Source organism: Heloderma suspectum, chromosome 3, assembly GCF_057233095.1.
Source record: "Heloderma suspectum isolate Gila_16-S chromosome 3, 16-S_ref, whole genome shotgun sequence".
NCBI lineage: Eukaryota > Metazoa > Chordata > Lepidosauria > Squamata > Helodermatidae > Heloderma > Heloderma suspectum.
The window spans coordinates 121,254,539-121,267,193 of NC_139460.1; the positions used below are offsets into that span (position 1 = coordinate 121,254,539).

General features: G+C 42.1%; 1 protein-coding gene across 10 annotated transcripts in view; it reads left to right on the plus strand.

The window, feature by feature from the left end:
- Positions 1-12,655, plus strand: part of HERC2 (HECT and RLD domain containing E3 ubiquitin protein ligase 2) — a 131,374-nt gene that overhangs the window by 12,471 nt on the left and 106,248 nt on the right. For all 10 annotated transcript variants that reach the window (XM_084844336.1, XM_084844333.1, XM_084844338.1 and 7 more), the window contains exon 4: positions 2,624-2,761. In XM_084844336.1, coding sequence (XP_084700462.1) covers positions 2,624-2,761 — 138 coding nt within the window. The remainder of the gene's footprint in view (positions 1-2,623; positions 2,762-12,655) is intronic.

Sequence of the window (12,655 nt, forward strand, 5' to 3'; positions counted from 1 at the left end):
GGTGCAGTACTTGGTGTAAAGCAGGGTGGCCAAGAGGTGGACAATGAGTTGCATGCAGCTGTTCCCTCATGTGGCCACCCTCCAAAGTTTTTTTGGGGGGTGTTAATTGGCATCTGTAGTGGAAACGGAACATCTAAAGGTTAAAAAAAAAACCTTGTTTCCAAGCTAAATGTAACACTTTTAACACACTGTAGCTGTTTTGGCGTGCCTGAGGAGTCAGATTTTGCTTGGACCCTTTGGGCACTCTGTAGCCACTATGGATGCCACATATATATTGGTGCCCACAGAATGTGTTTATGTGTGGCCTGTTTGGGGGCGGGGGGAATGGCCCACATGCCTCCCACAGTTGCCCACCCTTGGTGTAAAGGAATATTACAATTTTAATTTTTCTTAAGTTTTTTTTTACTGTCGTTATCTGCTTTAACATGTTGGAAATGGAATATTAAAAAATCTTGCAAGGATATTAAGTGGATGTGGAAAGCCCTTTCTGACAACAGCATAAGGCTGCAATCGTACTCACACTTACCTGGGAGTAAGCCCCATTTTGCCCTGTGGGGGTTACTTCAGATCAAAATGGATAACATGCTACTACCTAAAATAGAAATCACCCTAATTTCAATTAAGCCTATCTGAGAAAAACTTTACTGAAGCACGCCCACAGTACAGCTTCCTTTCTCAGATTCATACCAATCCTACTGAATCCTTCAGAATCTAAACTTGGCAGGAGAATGTGTGTGTACATTGGAAGGTTTGTACTCAAGTTACTAATCCTTTAGTCATTAGAATGTCAATTACACATATGCTAATCGGGATAAATGTGACCTGTGGATGTATTGACGTGGGTTGCACACAGCGACAAGCCATGAATTAAACAACCTATGGGTTATTGTCCAGAAGTAGGAGAGACCAAGTGTGCTGTCTCCTACATGCCCACCACTTCTGCTTTTATTCAACAGCCCACGATTGGTTCCTTCATAGGTTGTTGAGTGTGATGTCAGAACCAGGAGTAGGGGCTAAATAACCCAGCAGTTATCCCTAAACAACCCATTGGTCTAGGTTAAGACGTCATGCTCAACAGCCTACGAAGGAGCTGATCCAAGGTTGCTGATTAAAGTAGAAGTACCTGGCACGCTGCAGGTAGCGCGCCTGCTTTCTCCCACTCATCCCCAACAGCCCATGGTTTAACCCATGGGCTATCATTATTGTACGTCCATGTGGGTGAGTTGGGCATATGAACTTTGGATGAGAAATAAAACCTTTCTGGGAAGTATACAATTAACATTTTGGCAGTAGATTTAGCCTTGTATTTAGAGGTTACGTGTCAAACACTCTTCCTTTCTCCTCTGCCAGTTACAGGTGGAGTGATTCTCATTAGCATAGCTTGTCTTTTCTGAATATTAGAATTCAGATAAATACTTGTACCAATTATGATATTGGGAAGTTTTTCTGAGAGTTGAAGTCAAAGGAAAAGAATACCTAATACAGTAGATGTTAATTATTTATTTTATTCATTTACTTTAATCTGCCCAATAACAGGCATTCTCTGGGCAGTTTCAAATGGTTAAAATAATAAAATACAATTTAAAAGAATAAAATACAATAAAACAACAAACAGCACAGGAATAGGTAAATATAAAAGATATATAAAAACAGCCATAAAATGTAATACTTAGCATTATAATGTGCCCTCTTCCATTGCAATCAGGATTTATACAGATCTGCATGTTTATGTTCATTTGGATCCAAGGACCTACTTAAGGTGCTCAAAGGACTTGCAGTAGCCCATGTAATATTCTGTCTTCTTTTTGGGGGGAAGGAGGAACTGCAGATATTTCAGTTTTGCTGCTGCTTCTTCTGGAGAAAGTCAAGTAAAAAAACTTCTTCAGTTCATGCAATGGATTTTGTAGCTGTTTGGATCCTGACCACGGTTAATGCATATATGCATACAATTCAAGTTCCAAAACATTGCTTATCCCAGCCATCATATTTATCTGTTTCAGTTTTAGATCCATTGCTTTACTTAAAAGCCAGGGAATGGGAAAGATTATAGGTTTAGCAATGGGCAGGAAATCCAACTTATATGCAAGCTGGTTACAAACTGGAGTGTTAAAATATCTTTAAAAAGCGTTGTGCACTGGCTACTTAAATTCAGTGTAAATCTGTTAATATATTGCTTGTCAGACTGGAAATGAGACAACAAACAGTTGCTCTTTAGCTTGTGCTGAGTACATTATACACGAAAGTAACTTATATACAAAATATGAAATCTGATTAATTGGGAAATTAATATGTAATAAAATGGTAGTGGTATGACTTCCAGTTTGTGTATGGAATAGAAATTTTCACTTTCAGAACACAGTTTAACAATAAGTTACAGGTTTCTAAGTAGGAGAGGTCACAGTTTTACCCAGTGAAACAGAAGCTGTAGCACCTGTGGTAGTTAAATTAGTGCTTCTTTTCCTCCTCCTCCTCCATGCATTGATGATATTAGAGTGTATCTGAGAACATAGAATGACCTTTTCAGCACTGGGACTGAGACATTCTTTGATGCAAAAGGGATTGATTTTGTGAAAGAAAGAAATTTATACAGTTACATTTGTTTTTGTTTTTTTAACTTCTGTAGATGAAAGCACTGAGGGTCAGACTGGATCAAAGAAGGAAGATCAGAATGACAAAGAAAGGAAAGATGAAGAAGATACACCATTACCTACCTATAGAGCCAAATCAATTGTTGAGAGTTGGGTTTGGGGCAAACAGCCGGGTAAGATTTATTTATTTATTTATTTATTAAATTTATTAATCGCCCATCTGACTGGTCACCCAGCCACTCTGGGCGATGTACAACCCACCATAAAACAATTTAAAACAATAAAATTTTACCATATATTTTTTTTTTAAATACCCTAACCCACCCCAAATGCCTGCCTGAACAACCACGTTTTTAATGCACGACAGAAGCTCATTAAAGAGGGGGCATGACGGAGTTCCCTAGGGAGGGAGTTCCACAGAGTGGGGGCCACCACAGAGAAGGCCCTCTCCCTCGTCCCCACCAGTCTAGCTGTCCTGGCTGATGGGACAGAGAGAAGGCCATCCGAGGCTGATCTTGTTAAGCGGCCTGTCTGGTGTTGCTGGAGGCGCTCCTTAAGATAGGCTGGGCCGGAACCATATAGGGTTTTAAAGGTCAAAACCAACACCTTGAATTTGCCCCGGAAAACAACTGGTAACCAGTGCAACTCCTTCAGCACTGGAGTGATGTGATCTCGCCGGCGGCTGCCTTTAATCAGGCGAGCCGCCGCGTTCTGTACCAGCTGCAGCTTCCGAACCGTTTTCAAGGGTAACCCCACGTAGAGCGCATTGCAGTAGTCTAAACGAGAGGAGACCAGGGCATGTACTACCGATGGGAGCAGATGGTCGGGAAGGAAGGGGCGCAGCCGCCGTATCAGATGGAGTTGATACAGCGCTGTCCGGCTCACAGCTGACACCTGAGCCTCCATGGACAGCTGGGAGTCCAAAATGACCCCCAGGCTGCAGACCTGGTCTTTCAAGGGTAGCCATACCCCATTCAACACCAGGTCAACATCCCCCAGCCTCCTCTTGTCTCCCACCAAAAGTACCTCGGTCTTGTCAGGGTTCAGCTTCAGCTTATTCCTCCCCATCCAGCCACTCACCGTCTCCAGACATTTGGACAGGGATTCTACAGCCAACCTTGGTGAAGATTTGAATGAGAGGTAGAGCTGCGTGTCATCCGCATATTGATGACACTGCACCCCAAACCTCCTGATGATAGCCCCCAGCGGCTTCACATAGATGTTAAATAGCATTGGGGAGAGGATGGAACCCTGTGGCACCCCACAAGTAAGTGGCCACGGGTCCGAAACCTCCTCTCCCAGTGCTACCCTCTGGTACCTGCCGGAGAGGAAGGACCGGAACCACCGCAATACAGTGTCTCCAATGCCCATCCCCTCCAGGCGGTCCAGGAGGATACCGTGGTAAGATGTTCCCATTGAAAAAATAATAATGTGGAGTTTAGTGTTTTGTGGTATTGTGCAATGTAGTATTTGTCAGCAAGGTCCTGTGTTTCTATAGCAGAGGCTTCAGATTCTATTCATAGGTTCTTGTTAGGTCATTTTTAAAAAGAAACAAACATTTTTTCCTTTTAATTTACAAACTATGGTACTTCTGCATGGAATCTTCCGAGTATGTAGAAAATACTACTTTACTTTTGGGCAGTCCCATTTTGTTTCCCAGCAGATCGGTTCTCAACCATGCAAGTTCACTATTAGAAGAAACAACTGGGACCGCTGCAACAAAATGTTGGGATGTATCCTCAACCTCTGAAAGGGAAATCCCCTTCTTTCCAGAAAACTGTGCTTGAGCAGCCTAATATTTTTCTGCCCCCACCCCCAATCCAGTTTTCTTGTTTTGTCCTAACATTCCATAGGTCCTAGAAGCTCACAAGTTGTTGTCTGGCTGTTTTAAAAAAACAAATCTTAATTTACAAACCTATATACCTTTGCATACTTAGAGAATCCCCCAAGTACACAGAATCCACTACCTTAGTTTTGAGTGTCCCAGTTCCATTTTCAAACTGATAGGTACTTGACTACCTTAATTTGGTATTAATGTATATGATGAACCTACCTTGTGTTGACCATGATTGCTAAGGTTGGGCCAGCTTGGCTGTACTGGCTTCCATTTCAAAAGGGCCAGATACCTTTGTGGGGAATGGCCAGCAAAGCAAAGTCATCCTTCCTGGATATGTTTTAATTTGCATTTCCTTTGTTTAATCCTGTCTGCCACACACAGTGATCCCTGATCAGGCCTTATCCGAAGTATTTTTATATTCTGTCTAGTCTGCTTGTAGCTCCTGGAGGTCTTAATTTAACTTTGGTTTACATCCTGCCTTTCCATTAGTATGTTCAAGGCAGCTAGCTAATAACCAAAGTTATGCAAAAGAATTGCTAAGAGGACTGTCTGTCAATTGATGGTGGCAGTTGGTGGTGATGAGTGATTGTGAAAAGAATGGAAGCATTACATCTCTAGTGTCATGTTGGATTCTTGAAATGGCCTGAACAAAAGGCTTTTGAAACACGAAGTCTTGTGCCTTACTTTGTACTACCACCTAAGCCAAACTATGAAGATCATAAACTTAGTCCTTTATTTTGCTACTTTTATACTATTTTGTCTGCTTCTTCTCTGTTATAAATTACTTCAGGAGAAATCCAATATTGCACAACTGAACATTCACCTGCACAACAGGAATCCCCCCCCCATGTCTGTATGTTTTCTGTTAACAGAGCCAACAGCAGCTAAGTGGTGATATAATCAAGGAAAACGGCATGGGGAAGGCAAGAGAAAGGTTTTCTCAGCCTCTGCATCCACCCAAAATCTGCTTTGAAGAGTCCTCCAATCCTTCAGAAGCTGTTCTGTTGGCGGGAGAGGTTAACTGGATACTACACTTTGGTTTTAAGGAGTTCTAAGGTTATTTGTTTTGCGCCCATGTTTTATGAAAGAGACTGCTTGGTACACACTTTCTGGAAAATGGCTTAATACCCAAGTTAGCAAGATGAACCCAGGATCTTGGCTGGGATAGAAACAGCGTCCCTAGTTGTAAAGCAATTGTTCCTCATGTCTTGTATTTGTTTCACGATGTCCAAAGCGCCTTTAATACCAATTTTACAGTTATGATTGACCTTGCTAGCAGATTAAAATACTAAATGGGCTTCAACTGAGTGTTTTACTTCCATGACAGTAAAGTAAAGGAAAAACACTCAGTATGTGCATCTATAGTCAGTATCAGTTCTGTTAATAAGTAAAAGACAGGTTTTCTAACTAGTGTTGTGATTGAGCAGCCCATGAAGTCTTTGATTTGTGAGGAGAGAAGGGGCCCTCTTTAAGCTACATGGTATTTTGGTTCCTCTTGCTGCTTCTGCTGCTACAAATTGCATTAGGAAATCACTTCAAAAGTAGTGCACACAGTGGTTACAATTACCAAAGTAGTTTCATGGAGACATTGTAAGCAATTATCGTAGCAGCTGTAATTGCATCTTCTATGGGTTCCTTGAAGCAAATTTGCCAAAAGGTAGTAGGTTACTTGTATAGCCTATTTAATAGATTGAGGCTACAATCTTAGAAACATTTACAAGTAAATTCTATCAAAACTTCTGGTTCTAAGTACATGGTTTTTAGAACTGGGGTCCCAGTTAAAAGCGGCTTACACATATATAGCTGTCAGGAATGAATCTGAGCATGTGGAGATATCTGGCAGCTCAGATTCAGAATCAGGATAGGAACAGCAAGAGCAGAGGAAGGCACTCTCCTTGGTGAGCCCAGATATGGCGAGACTTTCATCCCATGACCTTGAGATACAGATGGCCCAGCCTGAACGGCTCCCCCATTCCTCTACTATGAAAACTCAAGTTTCGGAAGAGGGCAAGGGGCATTACTTGAGGAATGCTAGGGTCCGTCGCATTCTAAGCTCCGCTTCCGTCTCCTCTGTTGATATTAGTAGAAGTGTGGATTAGCAGGTTCTATGCAGTCTGAGACTTTCCTAAAATCTGCGCTTGTGTTGATTGTGAAAGGATCGCAGGAATGTGACACTAGCCACTAAAATCTACTTCTGAATTAAATAAATTTCCAATTAAAAACTTAATTTTTTTAAATAGGGAATCTTTATTCTGCCAAGGATAAAGGGTTTTTTTATTTACAATTTCTAGTTTTCAGGGGGCAAATTATCACTAAAATGATCCTAGTATAACCAAGAATAGCCATTACTGAATACTAAACTATTAGGTTGAATTATCCTGTACCCATAATTGGCATTTATAGGTCCAAACTGTCTTGTTGCTGTCAGACCCAGTGCAGTGGTGGTTCCTGGTCTTATTGCTAGGGCAATGGGCATGTGCTACTTTGGATTTCAGCTAAGTGGCAGGGCCAGGTATTAGCAGGTATTACTATCTGGCGGTAGCAAGTGAGCACCTACCCTTAAGTCACTAGGGAAACTGGCTGATGCTCCTATGAGCCAAAAAAGCCAGGCTTACAACAAGAAAACATACAGGTGGTGTAATAGAGGCTTTGATTACCTTTTTTAAAAACTGTAGAAGATTCTGCTCACACGTCTCCCACATTGTGAATTGTATCCAGACTTAGTTGTGACTAATTTAAGTCCTATTTATTTCAGTGGGTTTACTCTTAAGTGTGACTAAGTCTGGATCCAACCCTAAGTCTAGTTGCATTATATTATAACCTATGGTCAAGATAATGAATCAAAATATAGTAATCCACTCAGATACTTTTTTCTAAGGTACTTTCTGGAAGTTACACATTTAGCAGGTTTCAGTCTTGATTCTTTGATTTGCTGGGGATTTGGGAATTAACTAATGAAAATAGTTTGAATTGCTTTTAATGTGTCATGTGAATTGCTTTTATTGCTGTGAATATTTTAAGGACTCAAATGTAGGGGTCAAAAAAATTAGGTTGCCATGGTGCAACCAGCTCATTGTCTTCACTTTTTAAAAAGTGTGTTGAGGCTGTGTGATGTTTATGCAGCTTTGCTTTGAAAAGATTGGTTGTAGGCTTCTTCAGTATTTCATTTAGCAAACAATACTGCCCTGATTAGTTTTTCTGAATAGCTTTCCTACTACCTACCACTTACAATTTCGTATCAAGAGTATGCTAAATGATATCCTCTGCAGTGATTTAGTTGGTCCCTTCTCAGAACATTTATAATCTAATGGTTCTGTCTGCATTTTATTATAGCAATAGTTCTTCTCTGTGTTGTCTGTTTTGGCTAACCAATAAGTTTCTCTTATTGTTGGCCATTAGTGAACTGGGAAATGGGTCAAAGCTAAGCATGTGTGTATGGTGGCCAACAGAGGGTGGTGAAAAGTGTTTTGACACTTCACATAAGGTTTCTGTGTAAATAATTATCAAAAGGCAGCTGTTAAAAACCTGAGAGTAGAGATTGGTGTTGAGGGATATTTGCAACGTATAGTGGCCTCTAGAAAAGGCTACAAAATGCCTTTTGAGAGGGCAAGAAGAATCAACACACACAGCTGGGCTGTTCATAGTAAGTCTCGAGCAACAGGGCAAGCTGCTGATATTGGGCAGGAATCGCTGTTACAAAATGCTGACTTGCAAATGACCATGTGCTGCAGTATGTTCCCTTGGGGTTTTGTTTACAAAATAAAAGTCTGGAAGTGCTATATGGTTACAGCAACAAACAAGCTGGCTCTGATTTGTTTTGCAGTAGTTAAACAATTACATTTTATTGAATGTTTTGAAAAAGGCTTTGTAAAGGACTTACTTCAAAGTTTGTGTTAACTGCACCAAATTCAAAGAAAATCCTACATACTTCCTGATCTAGTTTAGTAGATGTTACATGCCATGTCTATTCCTTTCCATTAAGCAAAATCATGAATGAGTATCTTAGAAACCAGGAATCGGTTTGGATTGCAACACATTGGCATGGCAGAAGAGTGTAACTGCTAATAATTCTAATTCTGGTTTATTTATGATGTTTGTAAAAAGACACCACACATTTGCAAAGAATATGAACATGACATGACCAGAACAGGCCTTCTACAAGGATTCCGTTTATTTAATGCTTTGTTGATTCTCCTGGGTTAGGTAGCAATGATGAGTAGTAGGGCTGCATACATCTTGGTGAAGGAGAACAAGGAGAGATAAATTCTGTAGTCACCTGACAAGTTTGGGGGATGGACGGATGCGTGTGTGTGCATGCGTGCGCGCGCGCGCACACACACACACACACACACACTTTCAACTTCATGATTATACATGAAACAGATCTACATAACCTAAAGATATTCACTGAACATTACAAGAAGATTTTCTTAATGGTGGTGAACCTTGTTCAGATTCAGACAAATCTAAGCTGTTCTAGACAAATACTGTGAGGTGTGGGGTTGCTTAAAAATCAGTTACCCAAGATTAACTGAGATGCTGTTCAGTGCTTGTCAGATAGCCAGTGCTTCCAAGGTCAAACTAGATGAGACTTAATAAACTTGTGATAGGATCCCCTATCTCTTTGTTTATTTTAAAAGAAACTGTGGGGAAAGTTGAACTAAATTGAGACCATGTTGCTGGGGGAAGGGAGAATTTAACTGTTTCTTCCATGCTGTTTTCCTGACCTGAATCTACCCCCGCTGGTATTTGCCTTGTTTGGGGGTGGGGGCAAAATGCATCATCTTATATATTTTCTCTAACAGGGCCAACAGCAGCTAGAGAGTGATTTAATATGTGAAAATGGCATGGGGAAGGAGAAAGAAAGGTTATGTCCCCATCACAAGCACCATGTTCCTAATCCAGTTCAGGCATAACACCTTAGCTTTTTCTCGAAGAGATGGGAAATCCTGTTATGGACTCCACTGTAATGTCTAGTTTGACCATTGAGTCTTCCCAAGATTGAACCAGAATGGTTCTTGATTTAGTAAGGAAGTAACTACTGGGCATATTGGACACCTTCCGACCTGAGGGGCTCATCTTCCGGCGTCATATCTTTTAGCCTTGTGACACGTTCCATGGGGTTTTCTTGGCAAGAATACTGGAGTGGGTTGCCATTTCCTTCTCCAGTGGACCACATTTTGTCAGAACTCTCTGCCATGACCTGTCCGTCTTGGGTGGCCCTGCACGGCATAGCTTATGGCTTCACTGAGTTACGCAAGCCCCTTCGCCACAACAAGGCAGTGATCCATGAAGGGATCACTGGGGAAGAGCAGAGGGTATTTCCAAGTAGCGTCAGAAAGAGTGAAGCGGCTGGGCCAAACCCGAAAGGACACTCAGCTGTGGATGTGTCTGGCGGTGAAAAGAAAATCCGATGCTGTAAAGAACAATATTGTTTAGGAACCTGGAATGTCAGATCAATGAATCAAGGTAAGCTGGAGGTGGTCAAACATGAGATGGCAAGATTGAACATCGACATCTTGGGAATCAGCGAACTAAAATGGACAGGCATGGGCGAATTTAATTCAGGTGACCATCATATCTACTATTGTGGGCAAGAATCCCTTAGAAGAAATGGAGTAGCACTCATAGTCAACAAAAGGGTGGGAAAAGCAGTACTGGGGTACAATCTTAAAAATGATAGAATGATCTCAGTACGAATCCAAGGCAAACCATTCAACATCACAGTAATTCAAGTCTATGCCCCAACCACTGAGGCCGAAGAAGCTGAGGTTGATCGGTTCTATGAAGACCTACAACACCTTCTAGAACTAACACCAAAAAAAGATGTCCTCTTCATCATAGGGGATTGGAATGCTAAAGTAGGAAGTCAAGAAATCACCGGGATAACAGGCAGGCATGGCCTTGGTGTACAAAATGAAGCAGGACAAAAGCTAATAGAGTTTTGCCAAGAGAACATGCTGATCATAGCAAACACTCTTTTCCAACAGCACAAGAGGCGACTCTACACATGGACGTCACCAGATGGTCAATATCGAAATCAGATTGATTATGTCCTTTGCAGCCAAAGATGGAGAAGCTCCATACAGTCAGTCAAAACAAGACCTGGAGCTGACTGTGGCTCAGATCATGAGCTGCTTCTTGCAAAATTTCGGCTGAAATTGAAGAACGTAGGGAAAACCACTAAACCGTTCAGGTATGACCTAAATCATATCCCTGATGAATATACAGTGGAGGTGAGGAATAGATTTCAGGGATTAGACCTGATAGACAGAGTGCCTGAGGAACTATGGACGGAGGTCCGTAACATTGTTCAGGAGGCAGCAACGAAATCCATCCCAAAGGAAAAGAAATGCAAGAAAGCCAAGTGGCTGTCTGATGAGGCTTTACAAGTAGCTGAGGAAAGAAGGGAAGCGAAAAGCAAAGGAGAAAGGGGAAGATATACCCAACTGAATGCAGAGTTCCAGAGAATAGCAAGGAGAGACAAGAAGGCCTTCTTAAATGAACAATGCAAAGCAATCGAGGAAAACAACAGAATGGGAAAGACTAGAGATCTCTTCAAGAAAATTGGAGATCTCAAGGGAACGTTTTGTGCAAAGACGGGCATGATAAAGGACAAAGAAGGCAGGGACCTAACAGAAGCAGATGAGATTAAGAAGAGGTGGCAAGAATACACAGAAGAACTATACAGGAAAGATCTGAATGTCCCTGATAGCCATGATAGTGCGGTCACTGAACTTGAGCCGGACATCCTAGAGAGTGAAGTCAAGTGGGCCTTAGGAAGCATTAGTAACAACAAAGCTAGCGGAGATGACAGTATTCCAGCCGAGCTATTTAAAATCCTAAAAGATGATGCTGTTAAAGTGCTGCATTCAATATGCCAACAAATCTGGAACACTCAACAGTGGCCACAAGACTGGAAAAGGTCAGTTTACATTCCAATTCCAAAGAAGGGCAACGCCAAAGAGTGTTCAAACTACCGCACAATTGCGCTCATTTCACATGCCAGCAAGGTGATGCTCAAAATCCTACAAGCTAGGCTTCAGCAGTATGCGAACCGAGAACTACCGGAAGTACAAGCTGGGTTTCGAAGAGGCAGAGGAACTAGAGATCAAATCGCCAACATTCGCTGCATCATGGAGAAAGCAAGAGAATTCCAGAAAAACGTCTATTTCTGCTTCATTGACTACGCTAAAGCCTTTGATTGTGTGGATCACAACAAACTGTGGCAAATTCTTAAAGTGATGGGAGTACCAGACCACCTTACCTGTCTCCTGAGAAACCTGTACGAGGGTCAAGAAGCAACAGTAAGAACCAGACATGGAACAACCGAGTGGTTCAAAATTGGGAAAGGAGTACGACAAGGCTGCATATTGTCACCCTGCTTATTTAACTTCTATGCAGAGTACATCATGAGAAATGCCGGGTTGGATGAATCAGAGGTCGGAATTAAGATTGCCGGGAGAATTATCAACAACCTCCGATATGCAGACGATACCACCCTAATGGCAGAAAGCGAAGAGGATCTCAAGAGCCTCTTGTTGAGGGTGAAAGAGGAGAGTGCAAAAGCTGGTTTGAAACTCAACATTAAAAAAACTAAGATCATGGCATCTGGCCCCATCACTTCCTGGCATATAGAAGGGGAAGAAATGGAAGCAGTGACAGATTTTACTTTCTTGGGCTCCAAGATCACCGCAGACGGTGACTGTAGCCATGAAATTAAAAGACGCTTGCTCCTTGGGAGGAAAGCTATGGCAAACCTAGACAGCATAGTAAGAAGCAGAGACATCACCTTGCCGACAAAGGTCCGTCTAATCAAAGCTATGGTTTTCCCAGTAGTAATGTATGGCTGTGAGAGCTGGACTATAAGGAAGGCTGAGCGCCGAAGAATTGATGCTTTCGAACTGTGGTGCTGGAGAAGACTCTTACGAGTCCCCTGGACTGCAAGGAGGTCAAATCAGTCCATCCTAAAGGAAATCAACCCTGAGTGCTCATTGGAAGGACAGATAATGAAGCTGAAGCTCCAATATTTTGGCCACCTAATGCGAAGAGAAAACTCCCTGGAAAAGACCCTGATGCTGGGAAAGACTGAAGGCAAAAGGAGAAGGGGACGGCAGAGGATGAGATGGCTAGATAGCATCACGGATGCAATGAATATGAACTTGAGCACGCTCCGGGAGAGAGTGCAGGACAGGAAGGCCTGGCGTGCTATGGTCCATGGGGTCACGAA